General features: G+C 43.0%; 1 protein-coding gene across 1 annotated transcript in view; it reads right to left on the reverse strand.

The window, feature by feature from the left end:
- PPM1H (protein phosphatase, Mg2+/Mn2+ dependent 1H) overlaps positions 1 to 26,158 on the reverse strand; it is a 91,873-nt gene that overhangs the window by 5,070 nt on the left and 60,645 nt on the right. Inside the window, exons 6-9 of the mRNA XM_066634130.1 lie at positions 25,261 to 25,379; positions 16,070 to 16,133; positions 13,560 to 13,667; positions 8,819 to 8,970 (exon numbers count right to left, since the gene is read on the reverse strand). Coding sequence (XP_066490227.1) covers positions 8,819 to 8,970; positions 13,560 to 13,667; positions 16,070 to 16,133; positions 25,261 to 25,379 — 443 coding nt within the window. The remainder of the gene's footprint in view (positions 1 to 8,818; positions 8,971 to 13,559; positions 13,668 to 16,069; positions 16,134 to 25,260; positions 25,380 to 26,158) is intronic.

A 26,158-nucleotide genomic window follows, 5' to 3' on the forward strand; every position in this document is an offset into this window, starting at 1 on the left:
CTCCTTTGGAGTTGGGAGAAATCATATGAACATTTGCACCCAAGAATAGAAGGACTAAATTATCCTTTTACACTTGTCAGAGGGCAATTAAATGGGCACAATATTTTCAGATATCCATATGTCAGACACCAAGATCTATCACATGCAAGCACCTTAAGGCAGATTAGAAGTGACATCCTACAACAGGAGTGGCCAGTCTTTCAACTTTAGGGCTCCTGGACCTTTAACAATTGTGTAGAAGAGGGAATTTCAGCAGGTGCAGCTTGTCATTTCACAGATGACAAGCACCTGCTGAAATTCCCTCCTAGGAGAGAGGCAGGAGACCTAAGGTTGAAAGGTTGGCCATTCCTGCCCTATAACAAAGACATGTACCATTTTGTTCAAAGATTACAGAGATATTGCCATTTTAAGAATAATGAAAGTCTTAGCAAGTTCTTTTATCAAAAGACTAAACTATTAGTGAAAAATATAAGAGAGAAGGAGAAACAACAACTACAAGAGTATGGTTTACAAATAACTTCCAAAATCTAATATTTAGGTATAATTTTAACTAAAAAATCCAGCACCCTGATGGAAGGTAATTATTTGAAACTACGAGGGTCGCCCAGAAAGTAATGCACCACATTTTTTTTCTCAGCCTACAGTAATGGTACGAATGTGAAACTTTAGATATACATTATTTGAATTTTCAGGAATGCGCACACAAATTTTTGGTTTCTTCAGACAGATAGCGTAGCTGCAGCAGTGTTTCGAAATGGCGTCTGTAAGTGATGTACGTTACAAGCAGCGTGTTGTCACTGAATTTCTCACTGCGGAGAAAGAAACTGTTGGGAACATTCACAAACGTTTGTGTACAGTTTATGGAGAATCTGCAGTCGACAGAAGTACGGTTAGTCACTGGGCACAGAGGGTGAGGCCATTAGAAGGCGGTTCGGCAGAGCTCCAAGATTTGCAGCGTTCGGGGCGGCTAAATTTTTTTGGCCAATAGTAGTGTCACACCCCCTGAGTACGTCACCCAGTGCGATCTGCACCCTCCACCGCACTGATCATAGGTGCAGGGGGACGACGACTCTTGTCTCCTCATCTTCGTCCTGGCACCAACAGTGGCTATGCACATGTTTTCAGAAGGAGAGCAAACTGAAGCAGAACACATGTGCTAGTCTGAGGAGAAATCTGACAACCATGAAAGGCGGTATATAAGTACCTGTATTATTATTATTGTTGTTGGCAACCTTCAGTCTCGAAAGACTATGGTATCGCGCTCTGAAAGGTGGTTCTGGAACAGTGTCTAGTGTGGTTGAAAAGGCCGATTCGGGAGTGACAATCCCTACCACACCAGGAGCAAGTGCAGTCTGTCCCTGGTCTGTCTCCCTGGCTGTGGGCCTTCCTTCTTTGCCTCTTTGCCTCAGACTGTTGGCCAAGTGTCTCTTCAAACTGGGAAAGGCCATGCTGCACAGCCTGCCTCCAAGCGGGCCGCTCAGAGGCCAGGGTTTCCCACCTGTTGAGGTCCACTCCTAAGGGCTTCAGATCCCTCTTGCAGATGTCCTTGTATCACAGCTGTGGTCTACCTGTAGGGTGCTTTCCTTGCATGAGTTCTCCATAGAGGAGATCCTTTGGGATCCAGCCATCACCCATTCTCACGACATGACTGAGCCAACGCAGGCGTCTCTGTATTATTATTATTATTAATTTATAGAAGCTGATGGGTCTCTTGATTCTGTATTTGAAATGTCACACCTGACAAGACGTAGCTTACTGATGTGCTCATTCGCGAGGACCGACGCATAACGACTAGGCAGTTGGCGCTGAAGCTGTCAATCAGCAAAGGAAGTGTGGATGCAATCATCCGTGCTCTTGATTACTCAAAAGTGTGTGCACGATGGGTTCCGAGCTGTCTTACGGTGAACCAAAAATCTCTCAAAAAAACATTTCTTCTGAGTTGCTGAAACGTTTTGAAGATGAGGGGGAAGCGTTCATGTCCAGGATTGTGACAGGTGATGAAACCTGGGTTCACCATTTTGAGCCCAAAACAAAATGACAGTCGATGGAATGGCGTCATCCTCAATCTCCACAGAAGAAAAAATTCAAAGCAACTGCTTCCGCCGGTTAGGTCATGATCACTGTGTTTTGGGACTGTGAGGGCGTCATACTCATTGTTGTGATGCCAAGAGGCAGCACCATTAATTCTGAAGCTTATGTGAAGATATTAACCAAACTCAAGAAGCGCTTCCAGCGACTTCGGCGCCATAACAACCCAGGTGAATGTTTGATTCAACATGATAACGCTCGGCCTCATGACTTTGAGGACTTCGGAACACATCACTAAACAGGGTTGGACTGTGTTACCCCATCCACTCTACAGCCCTGACCTAGCTCCCTCAGACTTCCACTTGTTTGGGCCATTAAAGGATGCCATTCGCGGAAGACATTTTGAGGATGACGAAGAGGTGATTCGCACAGTGCAGAAATGGCTTCGTGACCAGAACAAGGAGTGGTACCGACAGGGCATACATGCCCTTGTGTCTCGCTGGAGGAAGGCCACAGAACTGGACGGAGATTACGTGGAAAAATAGGGAGTGCAGAAGAAACATCATTCTTTCTTGTGTGTAAGTTTCATTGTGTTCAATAAATAATTGTTGAAGAAAAAAAATGTGGTGCATTACTTTCTGGGCGACCCTCGTATTAAAAGAAATAAAAAACGACCTAGAAAAATGGAGCAAATTGAAACTTTCTTTTATGGGCAAGATCGCAACAATTAAAATGAATATATTACCTAAAGTGATGTTCTTATTTCAAACTATCCCAATTTTACTTAAAGGGAATTTTTTAATATAATTAAATAGAGTCATAACTAAATTTGTTTGGCAAGGTAAAAAAGCAAGAATTAAGATGAAGGTTCTACAAGACTCTAAAGAACGGGCTGGATTTGGACTACCAAATTGGGAAATATATTATCAAGCTGCAGTTTTAAGCTGGATTAAAGAATGGGCAAATCTGAAGAATCAAAGATTATTAAAATTAGAAGCTTATAATCTTCAAATTGGATGGCATGCTTTTCTTATACACGATGAAGCTACCGTAGATACTCGCCTATAAGGCGAAAAATTTCTTCCCAGAAAAGCAGCCTGAATCATTGCCCTGCCTTATCTCCGGGGCAGGCAAGTAGCGAGGGGGGGAGGCAAGTGAGCCAGCCAATCACTATTGTGGGAGGGAGGGAGAGAGCGAGGGAGCAAGTGATCTTCTGCTGAGAAGAGTCTGTGCAGGCTGGGGTTGCTGCTGAGCTTTTGCAGCTGCCTGCGGGTGTGGTGTGGGTGTGCTCCACATGCTCCCTCAGGCTGTTGCCCAGCTGCAGAAGCTCCAAGTATACAATACTTGTATACAGAGTATAGCAAAAACAGTATTAAAAATAGTGTATGTATGTATGTATGTATACATTCTATGTATGTATAGATGTATACATACTATGTGTTTTTAATAAATTAGTGACTGTACAGTTTAGGTAACAATTACTGGGAGGTTATTTTTCAGGATCTGGCCTCAGGTAAAATCAGACAAAATTATAGTCAGACACCTCCCTAAGTTAAACACCCGACTTATCCGAGGGTCACAGCAAATGCCATGATTTTGGGCTCAAAACCTGCCTGCGTCTTATCTGTGAGATTGACTTATAGGCGAGTATCTGCGGTAAGTATTATGGACATTTTAAACAACATTTAATAAGAAGAGCATTGCTACGAGTATGGGAGCAGATTAGATATAAGCTCTATGAGAAAATACCAATATGGATTAAACCATTGGAGATAGCGACTAAACCAGATTGAACTGATGAATCGCAAAATAAAACCTATTAAGAGCTGCTAAATGAAAAAACAGAACTGTGGTCGAAAGAAGAACTTAATAATAATAATAAAGGTATAGCTCTTTATTTGGTATAGAAATCCAAATAAAATCAAGACTGAAGGAAGATAAAAAAAAAAACCAGGAATATATTTACAAGAGACTGACTTTGATAAGTTATTTTTAGAAGATGAGGGAAAATATATAAAAAAGATGTATAAGTTTTTATTAGACATAAAAATGGAAGATGAAATAGTAAAAGACAATGATACAATGGGCAAAAAATATTGGACATATTATACCTTTGGAAAGTTGGGAGCAAATATGGAAAAAATATTAGATAAAGCTGTTTCGTTTAAAGAAAATATTTACAAGATGTTTTATAGGTAGCATTTTTCACTTGATAGACAATCCTGTATACATTTTAGCTAGTTTAACAAATGCTGGAGTTGTAAAGATTCTGTGGGCACATTTTACCATATGTGGTGACCTGCTCTAAAGTAAAAATGTATTGGGAAAATGTACATACTATGTTACAGAAAATGTTAAAATGTTCTGTCCCCTTTGTTCCAGAATTATTTCTCATAAATATTTTACCAGATAGTTATAGTAGAAATATCAGACATATTTTGCTTCACATCAACACTGCAGCAAGACTTTTATTTGCACAGATGTGGAAAAATAGAGGTGCCAAATATGAAAATGTTGATAGAAAAAATTTATGAAATAGTTGAAATGGATATTCTATCAGAAAGATTACATGATGATGGTAAATTAGATAGAATTAAGAATATATGGGAACCTTTTTACAACTGGTTAGAAATAGAATAGAACAAAATAATTCAGAAGATGTTATGATATATGCCCCAGGCCTACAGTGAATTTACAGGCTGGATAGGGCAAGGCTAGGCCCTGATGTCTTGGCCTGCATACATGCAGTGTAGCACTGATGCATCATGGGACTGGCTGATGCAACAGGGCATAGCAGGGATGATGCAACACCTTGCAATAACGTGTCACCAGACAATGAGTCATGTGATCACCAGATCCTAGCTCGCTTCTCATTGGCCAGTGCCAGTATATATTGCAGCTTGTCAAGCTGCTGCGTGGGAGATGTTATGTGGAGTGTCTGCGGGAAGCTACATTGGTGGAGTTGGTGACTGAGAGTTGAGAAAAGTGCTGTTTGCTTGCTGAACTGCCTTTGCACTGTAAATATTGTACATATCTTCAAGTAAAGGACATCTGGTGGTGGAGCACTGCCGTGTGCCTCATTATTTACCGGGAGTATCTGCCTGACCTTGAGTCTCTGGAGCTGCGGTGTCGGCTGCGTACTGCAACAGAAGATGTGTCAGATCTGTAGTTGTTTGAAAGACAAAAAAACCAAAACTGTACTCTAGTGGAGACCTAATGTATCTTTCCTTTGTATTCCCCCGACCTATGTATGTACCTTTGTACCTATCCCCATATCTGAATTAAAAAAAAAAGAAAGTCGAGTTCTTTATCAGTTGTTCAGATTTACAAAACCTCAGAATGGGATTCATACCATGATGACAATGCTAAAGAGAAGGAAAGAAAATGGGCAGTGCAGCAAACACCAACACAACTAAGCTGATGATATGCTGAAATAAGAGGGGTTGCGCTCCTCCTTGGCAATAATAGAGTGAGGAAGCATTTCAGGAGATGCATAGCAGGAGTAGTGCATTACTGAATGCTTTATTTACCAATGCAGTGAATTAGGGATTAAGGCACCTTCACAGAAGTGCTGCAGTAGTTTTCAGGCAACTACGTAACTCTCTCTTCCAGGTGCATGTTATGTTGTTGCTGCAGTATAGGGCAGTGGCGTAGCTGGCCCCTCTGGCACTCCGGGGCTTGTCACCCCCTGGAAGTGCCTAACCCAGAAGTTATTGTGGTACCATGATGACATCACCACCAATTACTTCCAGGTTTCAGCACACTCAGAATAGTTGAACACCGCTCTGAGCAACAAATTGCTTTTTTCATCTTTTTTTTCCTGACAAGCCGGGGGGGGGGGAGGGAGTGGAAAAGCAACCAGCCACTTGGAGCAGCTTACAACCACTCCAAAGATTGGGCAGCAGGATCTTGACGCATGCCCGGTTGCCGTGCACAGCACTTACAAGCAGGTTGGGGCTGTTGCAGGCACCATGCACCGGTTGGGCGATGGAGTGGGTGCACAGTTGGGCAAAGGGAGCAACTGGTGGTGTGGAGCCCTTGGACTGCCTTGTCCAATGCCAGCAGCTTGGTGAATGTTGTTGGCCTCGCAGCTGCTCAGATAGACAAGCCATTGCTGAGCCTGCCTGAAAGCACCAAGGGCAGCAACAGGAAGGGGCACAGGTGGGCACAAACAGGGCCCGTATCACCTGCCGCAGGGGCTGCTCCCTGCAGCTCATGCGAAAGTGGCAGACCCACACTGTCTTTCTGCCTTGCCTGCCTTCCGCCCCTCCTTCACGCCTATCATGCCCTGTGCAGGTAACAGTTGCGCCACATTATTCAATGGTGTTAAGCCAGAGGGCACTTGTAGTGGCTGCAAGGAAAAAAAAAGGCTCAAAAATTGGTCAGCAGCTCAGGGTGGCTCGCAACCACTTGGAGTGCGGCTGGCTTGACACCCCTCACGGCATAGTACCTGGGGCCGTGTATCCGCCACCCCCCTCTTAGCTAAAAGGTAGCTACTTATATTTTATTATCCATTTATAGAAAGTCTCCACTGGTATTACGTTTCTGACTAGACTCCAAGGATATGTTGGCACCTCACATCTTGCCATGGCTTAAGCTTCACAAGAAAGTTTACCTTGACTGTCTTTTCTTATTGTTGTCAATTCCTTGTTGATGTATAGATTATCATCAACTAACTTCTAAGATCTGAGAGATGATGAGCTACACTCTCTCTATATGCCCTATGTATACTTATATTCTTTAGGTTGAGAAGCAAAATCCTATTTTGTATCTTTTTGTCATGGTTTGTAATCTGCAGAATTATCCTTACAAGCACTTCTGCGTTGTTGCAAGCAGCACTCTGCCCAAAAGAATGAATACTCTGACCTATCCCTTTATATAAAAGCAAAAGAAAATGCCATGACACCTACACATTTTGTTGAAGACCATTATTTTACTGCTGGGAGAATGTGCTTTTGCTTCCACTGCTTTGAATTCCCAGCATTCTACTTACTTGAAACTTCTCAGATGGTAAAGAGTGTATAACTTGATCGCCTTACTTGCCAAGTTAAAATGCTCCATTCAGGGGAAGGAGTGCCTACTATTATCTAAAAAAGATTGCTCTATTATACACCGTGAGCAAGGAAAGATGTTTATATGCACTTATCCTCCAATTCTGAGCATGAAATACTGTATATGAAATATTTGCCACTATATCCTCTATCTTTAGAGTAAGTGAAAAGCAGGGGAGACAGATGTATCAAAGATAATTTGATCATGTGCATATTCACTCCGAAATAAGTTCAAGAGGGACTCATTCTCAAGCATGCATAGGACAGTGGCTTTAGTCAGATTCCATGCAATGTCTCGATCTCCTTTATTTAATCTATGCCACAGAGTTTCACTCAGTTGTCTTGTAGATGGTCCCCCCCCCAATTTTTTGTTTTACAGTTTACAAGCATTTCACACCAATTCCATATCATCTTCACATCAATCAAACCTAAATTTGTTTTGCTACAACCATAGCATACATTGTTCGCTCCCATCATTTGCTCAAGCAAATTAATAAAATTTCTGTCTTTTTTACTACAGCCTGCTTGACATTTCAAGAATGCTATTATGTTCTCCCTGAAGTAATTCCCAAGACCCACTGATGGGCTGCCACCTGATTTTTGGTGGGTCGACAACAGGTGAGGGAAAGATCAGATAACGAATTGCCTCAAGCCCTGGGGCTATTCAAAAACCAGATACTGTAGCTGCTAATTATCCTGCAGAGACTCAGCTCCTTCAGTCTGCAAGCATGTGCAAATATAGGAAGATAAATGTTTGTCTTTTTTCTGGTTGTTATTATTTATTTCAGAGCGCGATACCATAGTCTTTTGAGACTGAAGGTTGCCAACTATGTATTATTTATTTAAAAAAATATTATTTCTTTCTAGATCATATTTTTTTTAAGTCTGGTAAACCTAGGTGGGACCCCATAGAGTGTCATTTAAAAAATGGGTCCCAGTGCTAAAAAGTTTAGGACCCACTTTTCTAAGGTAAGCACAAATACTTCTATTCAGACAATCTTCATCTTCTCCCCCCCCCCCAATAAAATCTTTGTTGTGCTCTTCTGAACCTTTTCAGCTGTATTCTTCTAAAAATGTGCTACTAAAAACGGCCACCACTGTACACTAGTGGAGGCCTTGAACGAGGTTTTTTTTTTTTCCAGGTGTAGTAGTAGTGCATGCTTGCCACCCCTAGAATCACTTTCTGGAACAAAAGGATGGATTTTTCGAACAAGACACGTATCTATTTCCACTCTGTTCCCTGTAAGCACTGCTAAGGTCAAATCTCTCTCTCTTTCTCTCATCCATCACCTAGCATTTACATTTAATTAACAGAGCAGGAAGGGCAGACTGATATTCCACAGCTTCTTGCTAACTATTTACACAGCAATCCAGGCAATTAAATGCTATTTACATTCCATGATGTTTTTGAAGAGTGTCAAAATAAAATTAGCATATGTGGATTTCACAATGGCCATCATTTTTAATAAAAAATATGGCATGACATAAACTTGATTCTATGCTCTATGCTCAGTCGTGCAGAGGCAGCAGAGTACAAGATCTGAGGCTATAGAACTCAACATCAGTACCAGTCAAAAGCAAAGGTTTTCTCTGTAAGAGGCAGCAACCCTACTGCAGGACAGTCAGTCACAGAAATTTATTATTAATGCAACCTTTATTAATGTTATCCTTGGGAGAGGGCAGGGGAGAGTCTGAAAGACATCCTTGATCAAGACATATAAGCAGACAAGATTACATGCCTGTGGGGGTCATCGGGATCACAGTTTGGTAGGAAAGTAGTGACAGCTTCTGCAACTTCTTCATTTAATAGTACATCCCAGAGTCCATCCGTAGCCAAGATCAGCACATCATCAGCTCCATGCTCATACTGAAGAAGATCATATACTCTCACCTGAAAACAAAACGGAAGGGGAAAAAAAATGGTCTTCACTGAATGACTGTTGAGTCTCTTCTCTAGTAGAAAATGTACTGAACTCTGATAAACAGTAGCATAAAGTGGGCACACAAGCAGCCATGATATACACAAACAGAGAAGGAAGGGCATGAGGAAGTTAGGAGCGTCCGTGGTATTCCTCGCACTCCCTAGTTTTACACCATCACCCTTAGGGTCAGTGAAAACTTGTACACTTTTCAAAATACTATATTTTGTTTTAAACCAATTAGTAGAGAAAGCCATTATTTTATATATTATACAGCCAAAATTCTAAAGGCTCTAATACAGGGGTGCTCACACTTTTTTGGCTCGAGAGCTACTCTGAAACCCAGCAAGGCCCGGAGATCTACCAGGGGGGAAGGAAGCATCTGACAGACACCCCCTTTAATGTATGGAGCACCTGCTGGAGTCTAGTCAGTTTCGTCAGTTTTGTTGCTGCATGCCTGAAGAGCAGCCAAAGTGTCGGTTTCAGTTTAGTGTCAGCTAAATATATCAGTTTCGTCTAGTCACTAGATGAAACTGACATATTAACAGTTTGGAGAGACAGGGCTCGCGAGGCAAAATCTACTCATTTTGCCTCGCGATCTACCGGTAGATCGCGATCCACCTATTGAGCACCCCTGCTCTAATACATTGATTTGCAACGTTTTTCGTCTCATGGCACACTGACAAGGTACTAAAATTGTTAAGGTACACCATTCATTTTTTGACAATTGACAAGGCATACCACGTTGTCGGTGGGGGGCTCAAATCCCCGAATGACCCTTCTCCAAACTCCTGCAGCACACCTGCAGACCATTCGTGGCACAACAGTGTGCCACAGCACAGTGGCTGAAAATGGCTGATCTAATAAGGGCATTGCTTATATAAAACAAATCCAACCTCAGTCACTTGGTTAAGGTGTAACCCTTTGAAAGGCTTCAGGGACTAGAATCTGCTTGAAAAACATCCCACCTGCAAATATATGCGGGAATGTTGTTAAAATCAAGTCAAGTCCATTTGAGTTTCTCGCAGAAGTTCCTCACCCATCTCTTTCCTGTCTCCTCCAAAGCCTCCAGGTCTTCTACCTGTTTCCATCGAGGCCCCTACTGTCAAACCACTTGGCTCCTGAAATTCCAACAATGAAACCTTTGGGAGTTCTTCTCAACCAATAGTTTAGTTAGCCTTTCAGTTTCTCCAGCAGTGATTAGAAAGAAGCCATTTATCCTCTCTCTTTATGTTGCATATAGAAATCCAGGAGTAGGATATGTATCTAATGTGCTTATGATCATGAGCCATTAGTTATTTGAATTGTCTGTAAATGGCTTTGTGAACTTTTGGTGAAAAGTAGTATATAAATATTTATTATGATGATAAAGTTAGTTCTCAGTGTAAGCCTGCAATATTTTCTCTATTAGTTAATTTTTTTAAAGTAAGGTTTTAATTTTATTTACTAAGGTGAGGGATGCAATTAAGGATTTAGAAACAAATGAACTTGCAGACACTTTTGTTAATTCCTCACTTCAATGGAACAAAAACAGACAGCAAGACTTGACAAGCCTACCATGGAGCGATATACCACAATAATAATCATCTATGTACCAATAAACATAATGACATCATATAACTATAAATGCAACAAACTTACAGCCCAATTATATTGCCAGACAGTGCTGGTCTCCAATGTGCTACCTTAACAACGGTTGTCACAAATGTGCTAGAAGGTACACTGAGATACCTGGGACGCCACAACAGTTCGACAACAGCCAGGACCAATCAATGGTAAATTCCCTGCCAAGCAGCGGGGAGGCATTCTGGGACATGGGGAGGGTTACAGGAAGGGGGCATTTCTGGGCAGGGGAGGGGCAGACCAGGGCAATTCAGGCCAGGGACGGGGCAGGAGCAAGAGGAAAGGCTGCTGCCGCATCCTATCCCCCTTCCCAAGCCTTGGAGCCCTACACAGTCTCCTTGGTTCTGCACCATCTAAAAAACTGGCACAGCTCCAAGTAGACCCATAGGCACCCCAGGTCCAATATGGGGTAAAGGAATCCATGTTCCCTTACTTCAAGAAAACCTTTGGCTTCCACCCTGGCCCCACAGGATTCAGCCACAGCCGTTTGAGCACTGCTGTACTGCGGGACTGACAGCCCCAATAGGATTGAGCTGTTAATCAGTGCTTTTCATTTTCTGTCCTTACTAACCAAGCAGGTAAGTGAAATGCAAGTCATTCTGTTCTAGTAGCAAGCTATATATACTTTATAAGCTAGAGCTCCCTCCTACTGAAGTAAAAATCAAACATTCTACTGAGTATGTAGCAATCCAGAAATGTATGGTTGCTTCAGCCTGTTTATACAATGCAGTTGTTTACAATCAACCAACACAACATTGCACAAAGTGTCAACCCGGAATCTTTTCTTTTTCCTTAAAAATAAATAAATAAAGGATTTCAGATAGGAAAAGGAAAAAAAATTAAGGAATCGATTTAATGCGCCAGATCTTGAGAAACTTTCTTACAGATCTATATGATTTTCAAATTCACATTGAAAATCTGATACAAATATCATCACCATGTTAACTAATAGCTGTATTATTTAATAAATACATAGAGATGTAAATAAATAAATAAATAAATAAATATGGATGTAAATAAAAAGAGAATGTATTCTGACATCATTTAGGAACAGTTACAAAATATAATAATAGAGGAGGGAACATGCGAGTCTGTGGTATTCCGATTAGGAAAAAAGGTAATAGGGTTAGGGTGCAATCCTATCTTGTGATGGAACAGGAAAACTAAGAGGCTTGCACTGTATCCAGCTCAAGATAGGTGCCCAAAGTGGCTTAGCCAGTGGTAAGGGAAAACTCTTCCCCTTACGTCTGGGTAAGGCACTGAAGTTCCTATCGGTCTCCTTGGACATGTGCCACCTCCTGGGGTGGCACAAGTCCGAGGAGAGCAGAGCAACTTGAAGCCACCCCACGGTGCTTGGGGAATGGGTTTGGGATCCGGCATAACTGCCAGGTCCCAGCTTTGCCTCCTGCTGCCCACCAGCTCCCGAGGCCGCCCACTGCCTGCCCTCCCCCTATCCTGTAACGCCTCCCTCCCACCTCCTCCCCACCCACCCCAGAGTCTTGCTTCGGCCAAGCTCAGCTGATGCAAGGCTTGCTACCTCTGTTGGCATGAAGGCTTAACTCAGTCTCAGCAGACCGGCATGCCTCCGTGAGTTGGCCTAGCCCTTATGGCACATTTGCGACCCTCCTGGGCCAGCACAAGGGACTTGCGCCAGCCCAAGGGCACCTTAGGATTGCACCCTTAGTCAACCAATTTGCTGTACTAACATTAATGGCCCATCAATTCAACTCCTATTTAAGGGGCTTTGAGGCACTATTTTAGGACATCTGATCTCTCTCCTCGGTGGAGGATTCTTATGTTGATTCCCTATCAGGTCACAGGAATGATCAGTTCAAGTATCAACTATGTTTTCTATGACTATTTTCCTATAGAGTGAGTGGGTTTTGGAGTATTTTAAGATTAAAGATATCTGCTTTTCCCTGGAATCCTTCTTGCATTCTCATTTATCTAGTGTAGAATGAAATTGAGGGCATGTGCCATCTTGAACACATCCCAAGACCTCTATGCCTCATAACTCTTGCAAGCAGAAATGCTTACATTATTTTGGACTAAAATATGTCATAAGAAGAGATTCCCATGAGCCCCGACAGCCCTATAACCCTTGAGGTTTTTCTTGGAAGCCTCATTCCCTAAAAAGCGATCATCTATTCGATGAAGGTAATGACCTGTATCAGGGTATCACTTACCTTGGAGTTACTCTGGGATGACTGGGAACAATATCTAAATGAGCCAGAGAATGTATTCTGACAACTGCCGAAGAGCTCAAACCATAATTTTCAATACTCCTAAAGTAGTCGCAGAAAACCTATTTTCCCCTCCCATGGAAAATAGGTGGTGTAAGCAATGCTCTGCACTTAGCTACTTTGCTATTGATCAACAAATCAACATCAATAATAATAAATTCCCTCTTAACTACACTGGTGGTTTTTTTTTCTTTTTTAATTGAAAACATTATGTGATTCCATTTCACTGGCAAATATGGAAATGTCCCAATACCCTTCAATAAGTTGATATGCAGATAATAAAGAGATCTGGTCACTAGAATTATTATCTGCCGCATTACCGATTAGCCCCTTCTAAGGAACAAGTTTTTGTACTTGAATAAATGACAAAAGAGTTCCTTTGTGTTTCCGGCCTGTAGTCAATTTCCAGCGCTGTGTGCCAGCCTTCCACTTGATAGCTCCATACCTTTTATACTAATGTTTTATCAAATGTTTTATGACCTCTAGATGGCCATCAGTTGAACTTATATGATCTGGCAGTCTTAGTTACAGACGCCATTCCTGACTTTCCTCATTCCAGCCAGTTTTTGTTCAAGGACTCCCTAAGAGTTTCCCAAGGGCAGATGCCAAACTACAAGGTTTTACATGAATTTTGAAAAACATTCTCAGTTCAATTCCCACTTTCTCTCCCCATTGTAAAAATATTAGTGTTCTACCTCTGGTGATGATGACAAAAAAGGCTTGATGTAGATGTTGGAGTCATGCACCTTCAGGTCATGGTCTCCAAGTCCTCTCGTAACTCCAATTGTTGCCATAACGCGAGCCTGGAAACAGTGATATACACCAATGACAGGATTGCTCTGTGAGAAAGAGATCTGTGCAAAAGCTGTTAACAGCAACTGTACCAATCAACTGTGCTCAAGAATTGTGTTCATCACATCTAATATGACCATGACCAACAGAGAGGCTATACATTCAATGTGTCTTTCTTCTGTGCATTCAGAAGGGCGACAGCACATTATTCCAGCATGTACACGCAAACATACACTCCACACCACCCTAATTCCAGTACAAGAGACTTATGTAAGTTAAAGTTAGAGTTGTGGTTATTGACTCTCTCCTCATATCTTTCTTCCCTTAATAAGGTGCAAATACTGGCTGGGATCCAAAGAACCACTTCAGGCACACAAGATCACGGGCCGGCCGAGAGGACTTTTGAATCTTTTTCTGTGAACAACAGCCTCCATCATCATCAGTCTCCACAAATTGTTTTGGAACTTCCTTCAATTTCCAGATACTTGTCTTGCACCATGAAAATGGACTATCAAAGTGAATTACGAGTGGAACCCCTCCCCGTCTCTGTGGATTCAGTTTCTGCAGTTTCAGTCATCCGCAGTTTACCACAGCCCAAAAATATTACATGGAAAATTCCAGAAAGATTCATAAGTTTCAAACTGTGCGCTATTCTGAGTAACACAGTGAAACCTTCCCACATCCAGTTAGCTTCTAGTGTCCTCACTGTCCGCATTTGTTGCCTCGTTATGACAGTGTTTTGAAATTTTATCACACGTATGCATATAAACCAAAAAGGACTTATAAACAGGGTTTGCTACAATCCATATTTTAGGCATCTGAGGTAGGAATTGGAACATATCACCCACAGATAAGGGGGGGAGTGGCATAGCTAGAGGGGGTGCAAAGCACCAAGTTTGGCAGGGAGCCTCACTGCGGTGTGCATGTGACTCTTCCCCATTTCCTTCTGAGCCATTCCAGGTGGTGGGTGTATGCCTCTGTTTTGCACCCACTGCCCAGAATAGCTCCAAAGGGGAGGGGCCATTTGCACACCGTGGTGAGGCCCCCTCAAAACTTGGTGCTTCACACCCACTCTAGCTACACCACTGACAGAGGGACTACTATACTGCAGTTATTACAAGAGTAACATTAACATACCAACTCACCCTGAAGGTCCAGTCTATATCCCTCTTCTGTTCTACAATTTCCCTATTCTGCAACACATTTTGGCAAAAACAGTTTTGCTTAAAAGGAGGAGGACTCCCTCCCTCCCTCAAAGAAAAGCCAACCAAGTGTTCATTACTCACCCACCCCCTCCACAGAAGCATCTGAATCACTACTGCGATATTTTTCCTTAGCCAGAGAATGAAATTCCTGGGACTGCTTCTGAAGCAAGCAACTCATTTTACCGATGGTAAACACTCTCACTGTTTGTTCTAAAATATGTTCAGACTTAAAAAATGGAAAAACCAAACAAAAAAAGAGGCTAGCTCCAAAAAAAACAAAGAGGAAAATAAATTTAAATGCAGCAAGAGTGAAAACACTTTGAAGACATAAAGTTCATCAGAATACAGAGATAAGTCACAGCATGTTCAGGTCCAGAATAACTAGATTAATTCTGAAGATAGGCTATTCTCTAACAGTCAAGCAAGCAGCCAATCAGTTTGGGAAGAACTGCTTAGAAACACAGCAAGCACCTCCATGCCAGCAATCTAGGAGCTGAGAGTTCTATTCATCCTAGAGTTACATCTATCAGGCTTGCCGAGATCAGTGATAATAATCTTGCTGTTCCTAATTATGCATCTGGTAATATGCTGCTACTTCAGCCCCACTCCTTCCAAAAGAGCATTTTTCCCCTTAAAAAAAAACTAAAAAACACTATTTGGAACCATGTGTGCAACCATAAGGAATAATCTGCCTACAAAGGGGTGGTTTTAATGGACCCCCCTCCTCAAATCAACATTTCACTTCAAACTTGCTTGATCTCAGTCATAACAGCTCCACTCGTAACAAACCAAATCAACGTGATACCTTTTGTCTTTTTTTTTTTCCAGCTGACTGGTTCATATTTAACTTTGCAATCAAACTGCAGTGAGCTGTCTGAAAATCAAACCAGGACATAATTTCTTATCAAATTTTCTCTCCTCCACCCTCCCAATAACTTGAAACAAAGCAAAATTCCATCAAGTAGGTTAAAGAATAAAATTCAGGCAGTAAAAGTGTTATTAAAAACTGCTTTTTTTCAAAAGAGACTGCACGAGTCCCCTTGGCCCTGCCCTTACAGACAGTAGGAACTGATCTTTGTCTGTTACAATATTCTTTCAAGCTGTCCGAATGACAGAATAAAGAGATAGAGAGTAGATTGCCAGGGGCTAAGCGGAGTGGTAAACAGTATATAGGCTTATATTCTTTTGAAACGACAGAACAGGCTTACCTTTTTGCCTTCTCCGTATATAAGGGGAAATTTCAAGTCATCTTCTTCAATAGTTTTGTATGCCCTGTGAAGGATAAACAGCATTTCAAAAAGCTTGCACTCAATTAGTGACCCAGGGCCCTGACACTTGAGGCTGCCTTGGTTCCATCATTCTCTTTCTCTCAGCTACAAAAATCTGTCTGTGCTTCACCTTTGCAATATCTTGCTGATTTTATTTCTTTGGCACACTTTCCCCAAAGTAGTCCACAGTTTAATCAAAATAAGAGGGTGATGCAAAGAATATACTGTAAAATTTGCCAATACGGATTGCGATTTTTTTATACATTTGCTGTTTTTTTTTTTTTTAAAATCCTGCCTTGCTACTCACAAGAATGCCTAAGTTGGCTAAAAAGCATTTAAAAACCAACATTAAAATCTTATAACACAAATAAGAAGACCAGAGGAATTAAACCGGAACAGGGGAGAGGCAGGACAAAACAGACACTAGTAACAGACTGGTCAAAGGCTTGCCTAAACAGAAACGTCTTCACTTCCTGGCAAACATGCGTGTGCACAACTACGAAGCCTTCCAGCTGAGGTGCTGCCACTGAAACGCCCTTTCAGGCATGCCAGCCTTCAGAAGACATCAGGATGCGGAGGATGTGTCATCAGGCAACCTCTATAGCCAAGCAATGTCATACATCTCTTATTAAATAAAAGGCTGGGAAGTGAAGGCAAATCTAAACTAGACAATGTGCTGATTGAATGAATGGGGACGGACGGACTGCATGTCCCATTTTTCAGATACCCAGATTTGGACCATGGAGGAGGGAGACTTTAACCTCTCCCCCCAATGATCTTGATCTAGACTGGACCTCCAGCATCCTGGGAACAATGAACCTGCTGGAACCAGAGGGCTTTCCTTTAATCCTAGGCCAGGGGCGGGAAGAGCGTTAAAGTCCTTCTCTCCCGCCTTGCTACAGTGGGGCCAAATTGTAACAAACTAGTTGAGTCCTAAACTGGAATAAAATCTTGATGAGCAAAACTGAAGGCCAAAGCACACCCACTAAACAGGAATACAGTGGGCGCCCGGTTTTTGCGAGGAATTGGTTCCACGACCTCTCACATGTACTGAAATTAGCAGAAACCAGGGTTACAGTGCCACAATAACTTACCTGGAGGTCATGCTGGCCTTTAAGCCTCCTCAGAACATCTCCCAGACGCAACCTGAAGTTGCCAATGCAAACCCGAGGTGGATTCCAGTTTGCGTCCAGGAAGAGTTCTGAAGCATGGGGAGGCCTTCTGAGGCACAAGTACAGCATTCACAGGGGCACAGCCCACAGAGCAATTCCATAAGTGAAAAAAGGAATCACACTACTAATTGATAACTGTGAAAAACAACACTGATAAAGTGTGAACCCACTCTAAAAAATAGCCAGGTCTCACTGTCAGAAACTACATGCATTCAAAGAAAATTTCAAACCATGGATAGCTTTAAGCAGGTTCTTTAAAGCCCAAGTGACCTTGATTACAACACTCAGACTTGCCAGAAATTTTTCCTGCCAGGTTTGCTACTATTTCCAAAGATGCAATATTACAAAATTCCCTGTAGGAATTTACTTATTTTTCCTTTTTTAGCCTGCCTTTCAGAAAAACATCCCAAGGCAGCTAGCAGTCAAATATAAAAACACAGAAATGGTTAACAAGAAGTGAATAGAACTACACAGGCAGCAATGGAATCAGAACTCTAATAGCAGGCACAAACCATTAACAGGTCACCTTTGTCTCCATGCCCTCCCCCAAAGCCTGGTGGAACCAGTGTGTTTTGAGTACCTTTCTTAAAAGGTTAGAAGAAGGGGAGCATCACAAACCCGTAGGGCAGCTGTTCCCAAACTTACTGGGGTCACAGCAACCTTCTTTTGTGGTAGCCTCTTCTTCCCTGCTTTTACTGTTCAGAAATCGCATGGCAGAGCAGGGTGAAACATGGAAGCTGAGAGATGCAGAAAAAGGGCAGTGCTCTTCCCGGTGTCCTTGCTCTGCCCTGCTCTGTCACTATTTCAAACTACAGAATGGCGGGGCGGGGGGAGTAAGGAAGTAAAATAGGGGCTAGGCGAGTCAACTGCAGAGGAGGCCAACAGTGCAACATGAGGCAGCTCTCCTTATTTCCCCAGCCTCCCTTCATGGCTGTGCTGACCTTGGTTCCATGTGCATGCTAATCAAGCTTCAGTCAATGACAGCAGAGCAGAGCAACTTACAGGTAGATTCACGTGGCATAACTGCAGTGCCACCACAGAAAAGGCACTGCCTCATGTGGCCATCCCCTAACTTTCATTAGGAGTTCCACACACAGAAAGGCTTTTCCAGAAAATGGACCACAATTTGGGACTCCTCTCCCATTATTGCAAATGGAGTCTGAGCGTGCAGCGCTAACTGCATCCCACGTCCCTTGCACCAGCCCAGGAGGGTCACAACATTCAGTTGAATCCTTCCCTCCCGTGACCGGCACTCTGTGTTTCTCCATGTCCCCCAATCGGGACAACGCAACGAGCTGGCCAATCACATCCATGGTGCAATGCCTCAGTGCACATCGTGCCCAGATTTCTGGGCACAACTGCCCAGAGCATTGTGTCATCTGAATCGGAGGACTTGGAGAGATGCAGCACTCCGGAACTCAAAGTGCCAGTTGCACCAGGGAATGCATTTTGGCACTTTGAGCACCACTGCCCTAGTTCTTCCAGATAACTAGAATCTCTAAGCTTAATATTCCACAGGCAGTTTTCAGCTTGGCTAATGATTCAGCTCTTGGGATATTAGCACAACAAGAGGACCTGTCGGAGAAGAGGATGCAGGATTGGGACAGAGGTTTAGAAAACGAGTAAGGGGTGGCAAGAAGGAAGGTAAAGATACTGAAGCATCATTTGATTTTGGTGTCCCCTACCTAGAGGTGAACTGCAGGAGTTCCAGCAGAGTCACAGAAGATGCTGGGCACACTTTCCTGCTCACAGGGTGCATCATAAGGAGGAACCTCTACGCTAGATACAGTCCAGTACTCTCAACACTTCATTTCATTGGTTTTCCTCCTCATTTTTCAGAAAGAAACCTTTACATTCTCTCAGGATCTTCCCCCCCTTAAACAATCCTGAATTTGCACCCATGCTCTGATACATATTTATTTTATTTTTCCCCTTTTTCAGCTCAGGGTGTTATACATGGTTCCGCCCCTCCTTTTGTCTTCACAACAACCCTCTGAGGTAGGTGTTGAGAGACAGTGACTAGCCCAGGGTCACCCAGAAAGCTTAGTGGCTGAGCAGGGACTTGAACCTGGATCTTCCTTGTCTAAGGGTCCAATCCTACCCAACTTTTCAGCACCGGTGCAACCCTAAGGTAAGGTAACAAATGTTTCCATACCCTGAGGAGGCCTCTGTGACTGCCTGCCTGCCCACCACAGGATGCAGTGCATGCTCCACTGGCACAGTTGTACCAGCACTGGAAAATTGAATAGGATTGGGCCCTAAGTCGACACCAGAACCACCATGCTATCCTGACTCTCTCTCTCCTGCACATGCACACCCTCTCAATAAATCTAGTCCAATGTACCAAAAACAATAAGGCAAGATTCTGAATCTTGCAGCAATTTGCCTCCAAGATCAAGAATGTTGTTGTTGGCATCCTTCAGTCTTGGAAGACTATGGTGTCACGCTCCGAATGGTGGTTCTGGAACAGTGTCCTCTCCAGTCCGCAAAGCCTGGGTAAAGCGGGTATGGAGGATAGGCTGTTACCCATGCAGCAAATCCCCCCTCTCCACGTCGCTGAAATGGTCCAATGGAAAGGCAGAGGCCAATACGGTTGGTTCCAGCGACGTCGCAGGAGTTGCCAGAACGTGACTGTGTTCAGCCATGAACTGCCTCAGGGACTCCGGCTCCGGATTTTGCCTCGAGGTTGACTCCTGAAGCCTTTTCCATAACTGGATGTAGCCACAAGGCAGTGGAGGTTTGGGATCAGAGTTTTCCTTCTCTCAGATGAGCTGCCTTCCCAGGCTAAGGAGTCCCATCTACCCGGTGGCTGTTTAGTCGCCTCTTACGACAAGTACAGCCAAACTGAGGGCCTATTCTTTTCCCCAGCCCAGCTATCTTATCCCCAGCCCAGCTATCAAGAATGTAGCTTCTTCTAAAAGAAACTAGTAGAAAATGTTGGCATGGTTTTAGGTGAACGAGTAATTTTCCCCCCCGTTTTAACTAATTTTCAGCTCCCCTCATCTCCAGAGGGTGGGCATCCCCTGTTATCTGTGGTTTCACTTAAGTGTGGGAGGTTTCGGAACTGAACTCCTGTGGATATGGGGCATGCCTGTACTTAGCTCAATTTCTTTTAAATTCAGTTAAAACATTTTTTAAACTATGCAGAGAGAGAGAGAGAGAGAGAGAGAGAGAGAGAGAGAGAGAGAGAGAGAGTGTAAAAAACACTATAAAGTTCATTAGAACAGAGAAAAAAATTAATCTCTAATGATAAGCCAGTACAGAATGGTTGAATGGAAGTGTAACTCTTGGGTCACTGCTCCTTTCTTGGCAGTTGAGCCAGAGCTACTGGGCTTTTCTGCTTTTGTTTGGACTCTGGCTCTGTTCTTCTGGCATGTGTGCACTTAGAGAAAGAAGAGCCATTTGTCATTGCCAGGAGATGTGCTGTACGCAGCAAGTCAGACCTCCTCCCCTGCTGCTCCTGCAGCTAGAGCTAGAAGTCTTGAAAAGATGCAGAACATGCATGTTGAGAACAGTCATTTATCATCACAGAACCGTGGTCCACGCAGAAGCCACAGAGCACAAAAGCCTTGCCCGAGCACATGTGGGTAAGGACCGTAAGCCACTCTCTCAAAACAGAGTTGGATTAAATCTGACCCACCCTATTTTTTGTCTTTTTCCATTTGTCTGTCAATAGCTGCAAAGTATTGCTTCAGCTTCACAAAGGACACCTTGCTTTATCCATTTTTTTTCTTCCAAAAAACAAGTGCTAGGTGTTCCCAAAATAAATAAAATTAGGAAAAATGTCAGTTCTTTAGGAAAAGCACATTATTAGGGAAATCAGAAAAGGAGAACTAAAATTAAGGTTTGATCTCTCCATTAAAGGAAGGACAGCTAATCTGAGGTCTAAGGCATGGTAATTTTGAAGAATGCTCTTTTTCCCATATTTGGTCCTGCTTCATAAAGCTCTAATTTTTCCTGCATATTTTTGTCCTCACTTCTGGACACTTCTAATCTCCCAGAAGCTACTGTGCCAGCCCAGCAGCCTAAAAGCTGCTGGGACCTATTGCTGCAGTAGTCTTTGTTTGAAACCCCTTCCAAAAAAACCACATACTGGATGTAGATTTCAGTTCTTCATGTCTGGAGGAACCAAGTCTCCAAATGACATTGACACGTATCTACTGATTGGACAGCCAAATCTGTCTGTTGAGTAGATGGGGAGGTTCCTTCTCCAATCAGGTACCTCTAGGACATCAACAAAACCTAGGTTACTTAAGTTCAAACACAAGGATGCTCATGTGTGTTTCTGCCAGCCAGAAGACTTCCATTGCTGAAAAATGTATTGAACTGGGCACTACTGCAATTTGATTTTCAGTAAGAAATCCTCAGGTTCTTGGCTCTCTTGAGAGGAGAGGGGGTTCCCAGATGGCCCCCCTGTGTGGTCTCTGTAGCCAGGGATGGTGGCAGCAAATAGAATTATGTTTCCCCCTCCCATTCAGCTGCTAACTCAGTAAAAAAGGTAAGCAGGAAGAGGAGTGTGAGTGCAAACCACTAGGTGCTACTCCCCTCAGTCAGCCTGCCTTCTCCAGCTCTCTTCCCTTGCCAACAGTTGAATTTTTTTTATTAGGCAAAGCACATAATTGTTTAGGATGGGGTGGGGGGCTCATATGAATTACACAAATTTGGAAACAAGGTGCAACTGAGCAAATGAGGACACAAGCCATGCAGACTGCCCCATTACTCTTTGTAACCCCGAGTCAAATGATTAGGGAAGGCCACTTATCTGAATAAGATTAAATAAGAGTAAGCTAATTAGACCCACTAGCGTTAGCTGGCAGATAAATTCAAGTCTGGGTGAGGGACACTGCTGCATTAAATGCTGCCTTGGGATCTGTAGCAAAGCTAATGAGGACTGTCAGTTGGGTCTCTTTTATTAGGTGGCTCTCTAGAGGATAAAGCCTGAGATTTCAGTAACAGGGCTTCTGTGCTTGATTCAATAAATCATTTTATATTAAAGGGGAGAGGGGAGGGAAGGAGCCAGCGCAGATCTGGTGTTGGCTTCATAAAGCATTCTGTGGCATTTCTCAATCTACTTATCCCCTTCTCTGTCAGACTGCCTGACTGGGCTGTCAAAGGACATTGAGGAAAGCAATAAAGAATCCAAGAATGCCCACAGCTACAAGTCATTAAACAGAACTTGCATGTTACACAAAGCAGAGCACATGTAGGTTGCTGCAGGAGGTGGAGCTCTGGGCCACCCTGAGAATAGATTTTTGCAACCTCAAGATCCAGCTCTGAGGCTAAGCGTAAGAGAAAAGCAAAGGTAAACCTAGACAAATATCTGGCTGTCTGCCACATGCACGCACATTTGGTGCTGGTGTGCTATCGCCTTTTAAGATCAGGCGCCCAGAGATTCAAGAGGTGCTTTATCACAAAGAGTGAGCAGAACCAAAGAGATTGGCAGCATTCCAGGACGGCAGAAAACACTGTCTGTAAAGACGGATGCAGGATTTGGGGTGGGTCTTTTTTCTTCTTGTTTTGACCTATTGTAAGCCTCTAGGACTCCAGCCTTTTTGGTTCAGAATAAATCACACACACACACACACACAATACATGATGCCCATTGGTGCTAATTGCATTCCATGGCAACAAAACCTCACAACACACAGAGCTCTCAATAGCAAAGCCACTGGGGACAACTAAATTGCACAAGCTGGTGCATCTGATGCCTATCAACCACATCTTGGTCTCGCTTTTAACCCTTTGCTTCAAGCCAAACACAACACTGAAAAGCTTTAAATCTCTATAAAGATTTTTTTGGGGGGGCTCACCTTTTAGGGCAGTAGTTTCCAAACTGTGTATCATGGTGCCTAAGGGCACCATAGCAAACCTACAGGGGTACAGCAGAATGTTCCCAGCAGTCTCTTCTTCCCAGCTGTCTCAGGTGCTGCCACCTTGGATCACACAAGATTGCTGCAAAATCAGGGCACTGTGACCCAGGAAGTTTGGGAATAGCTGTTTCATGGCATTCCACTTCTATGAGGGATATTAGGAGATACAATGCAGTAGTATGAGCAGTCGTACACAAAGTACTAATACTTGGCTGCGTTGCAAGGACTTCTTGAGCAAAGAAAAAATATGTGCATCGGAGGCTGAAATAACAGCCCTGTATGACCTGCACTATTGACTGCCTCCCTTCTTCCAGTTGATGCTGCTGTTACCATGATCTTGACCCACAACCATCTGGAGTGTAGGTTTCAAGGGGAAAGGGAAACACATTTGCCTAGTTCAGAAACTCGCAATGCATGGAAGAGGAAATGATTAATTTTGCTGCCTCTGACAAGTTTTTCCCCCCTCCTAAACTATTAAAATGATTCAAGGGAATGTATACCTGGGAATGCAAACAAGGGATTTGCATATTTAATGTCTCCCACATTGCAAAAACATTCTGCACATGGAAACCTACAAAATCAAAGAGAAAGAATGCAAGAAATTTGGGAGAGGTGTCAAATGTGCAATACCCCACCAGCATTGCACGGTAGTATAGCCCTACGTCAGTGATTTTCAACCTTTTTCATCTCATGGCACACTGGCAAGACATTAAAATGGTCAAGGCACACCATCGGTTTTTTGACAATTGACAAGGCACACTGTGCTGTCAATGGGGGGCTCACACCCCCAATGGCCCTACTAATAAATGACCCTCTCCCAAATTCCAGCAGCACACCTGGGGACCATTCACGGCACACCAGTGTGCCAAAGCACAGTGGTTGAAAATGGCTGCCCTATGTAGACTGTACCAGGTGCTTTCTTAACACTGCAGTCTGCTCCTAGGTCAGTGGATGAAAAGATTGATTCAAAGATCAAACACCAGCATCCTGAAGAATTACAGTCACATGAAGACTGAACATTTGAATGACAACTATCAGTCCCAAGGACTCAATAAAGGCAAATGGACCTAATGTAACTTTGGCATTTGTCAGCAACATTTCAGTGTGGACAGCTCCACTCTTGTCCTGCAAGGAAAAGTGCTCTGTGGATACAGAACCAGCCATCAGTATGTGACACAAAAAATCTACTACAGCTAAACAGCCAAGCAGGCACAGGGGATGGAAAGCATGGACCCCCACATAAAACTCTAATTAAATCCCAGGCACAAAATCAGAACACACCAGACAGAGAGAACAGAAAAGAGACAGCAACAGCGCTGGGTAAGACTGGAAGAGAGAACCTCAAAGCAAGAATGGCAACACTGAACCAGTGAGGCATCTGCTTATTGCTGAGGGTATGTTTGTTCTATTACATTTCAATACTATGAACTGCAGCCCTCTAGCACTGAAAGATGCTACAGCTAGACCAAGGTGGGCACTTTATGAAAACTGCATTGTGACAATCCTGGGCAGCCAGGACGGTGCAATCCTGGAAGATTCAGTTCTCAGCCATGAAACCTTCCTTGGGCCAGTCATTATCTCCCAGTTTCACCTACCTCACAGGGTTGCTGTGAGGTCAAAAAGTGGGAAGAAACCATGTACAGCACCCTGAGCTTCATGGTATAAAAATGTGAAAAATAAATAAAATAAACTACCTTTTCTACCTTAAGTGAGCCAGCAGCAAGGCCTATGAAACTCTCCAGAGCACAAGCAATGAAAGCTGCCACAACAAGAAAAGCATATAAAATCAACAGCAGCAGCAGCAGCTGTGAAAGGAGTTACAATTGCTAGGAGTTAAGATTGCTAGGATACAATCCTTGCATCTTGATGATAATTCATGTTAAGTGATGCCTTTACCAACCACCTGAGCACTGTGCTTTGTGTAGGCAAATCTCTATTTCTGAGACCAGGTAAAACCTCTCTAGGTCACTGTTCATGAATCATATCCTTATTTTGAAAGAGACCTACTTAAGCTTACAGTAATGAATGACCAGGATTTTTTTTTTAAAGACATGAGGATTTCTTGTAACCGAAAGGGTTGTATTCTTACCAGCCAGTCATGCTGAAGTCTCTGTAAAGCATTCTTTTACCAATTTCTTTACGCTGAACCCTCCTTGGAAACTCCAAGTGTGTAAACTCATTTCCCAGCAAGTGGGGCTGCATATATGCCTATAGGTTTAAGAAAAAGAAAAAAAGAACCACACACAGAATACAATGACACTTTTGAGGAGACACACTTTTGGGCTCTCGTATGTATGTTTTTTCACTGTAACATTTAAGGCACTTTGAATAAATGTCAACTCATAAATAACCAACCCCGAGGCTACAGTTAGAAGCCATATTTCAGCAGGGCCATCGCCTTCCTGTTCCCACCCAACCCTGAAGCAGTATGAACTCTGTACCAACTTTACAATTCTTGACTTCAGCAATTAATCTGTTATAATTCTTAACCATTTAGGACAACTGGCTTGTAACTTTGCACTGCACTAAGTTGGAAGCCAGTACCAGAACATCATGCTCCACCATTGCAATCCTTTTCCTTTTATTTTTAAAGATGCCACGACTCTTCGGACAGGACATTTCTTTTGCTTCTGTTGTTGTCAAAACTGGTATAACACCATCCTAAATAGATAGATAGCACTTAGGCTCCTTTCCAGATTTTCTCCTGTACAGAGTAGTGCATTGCACATTAACTATTTAAGAATGCACCAGCATTGTGGATAATGAGAATTAACTGTAGTTGTGATTTTGATAACAACCCTATCAAGAGGCAGTGGAATAGATAGCAAGGGACAGGGGGGAGGTCCACTGTGGGTGCCAGCCTCGGGAGGGTGATACCACAAGTGACCAAAATTGCTAAAATCACGGTGGTTAGGAATACCACCATCATGCTATATACTGTTGGATGTTGAATTTACAGCAAAATGCAATGAAAAAACTAGAGTGAA

The sequence above is a fragment of the Tiliqua scincoides genome, chromosome 7, assembly GCF_035046505.1.
Source record: "Tiliqua scincoides isolate rTilSci1 chromosome 7, rTilSci1.hap2, whole genome shotgun sequence".
In the NCBI taxonomy this organism is placed as follows: domain Eukaryota; kingdom Metazoa; phylum Chordata; class Lepidosauria; order Squamata; family Scincidae; genus Tiliqua; species Tiliqua scincoides.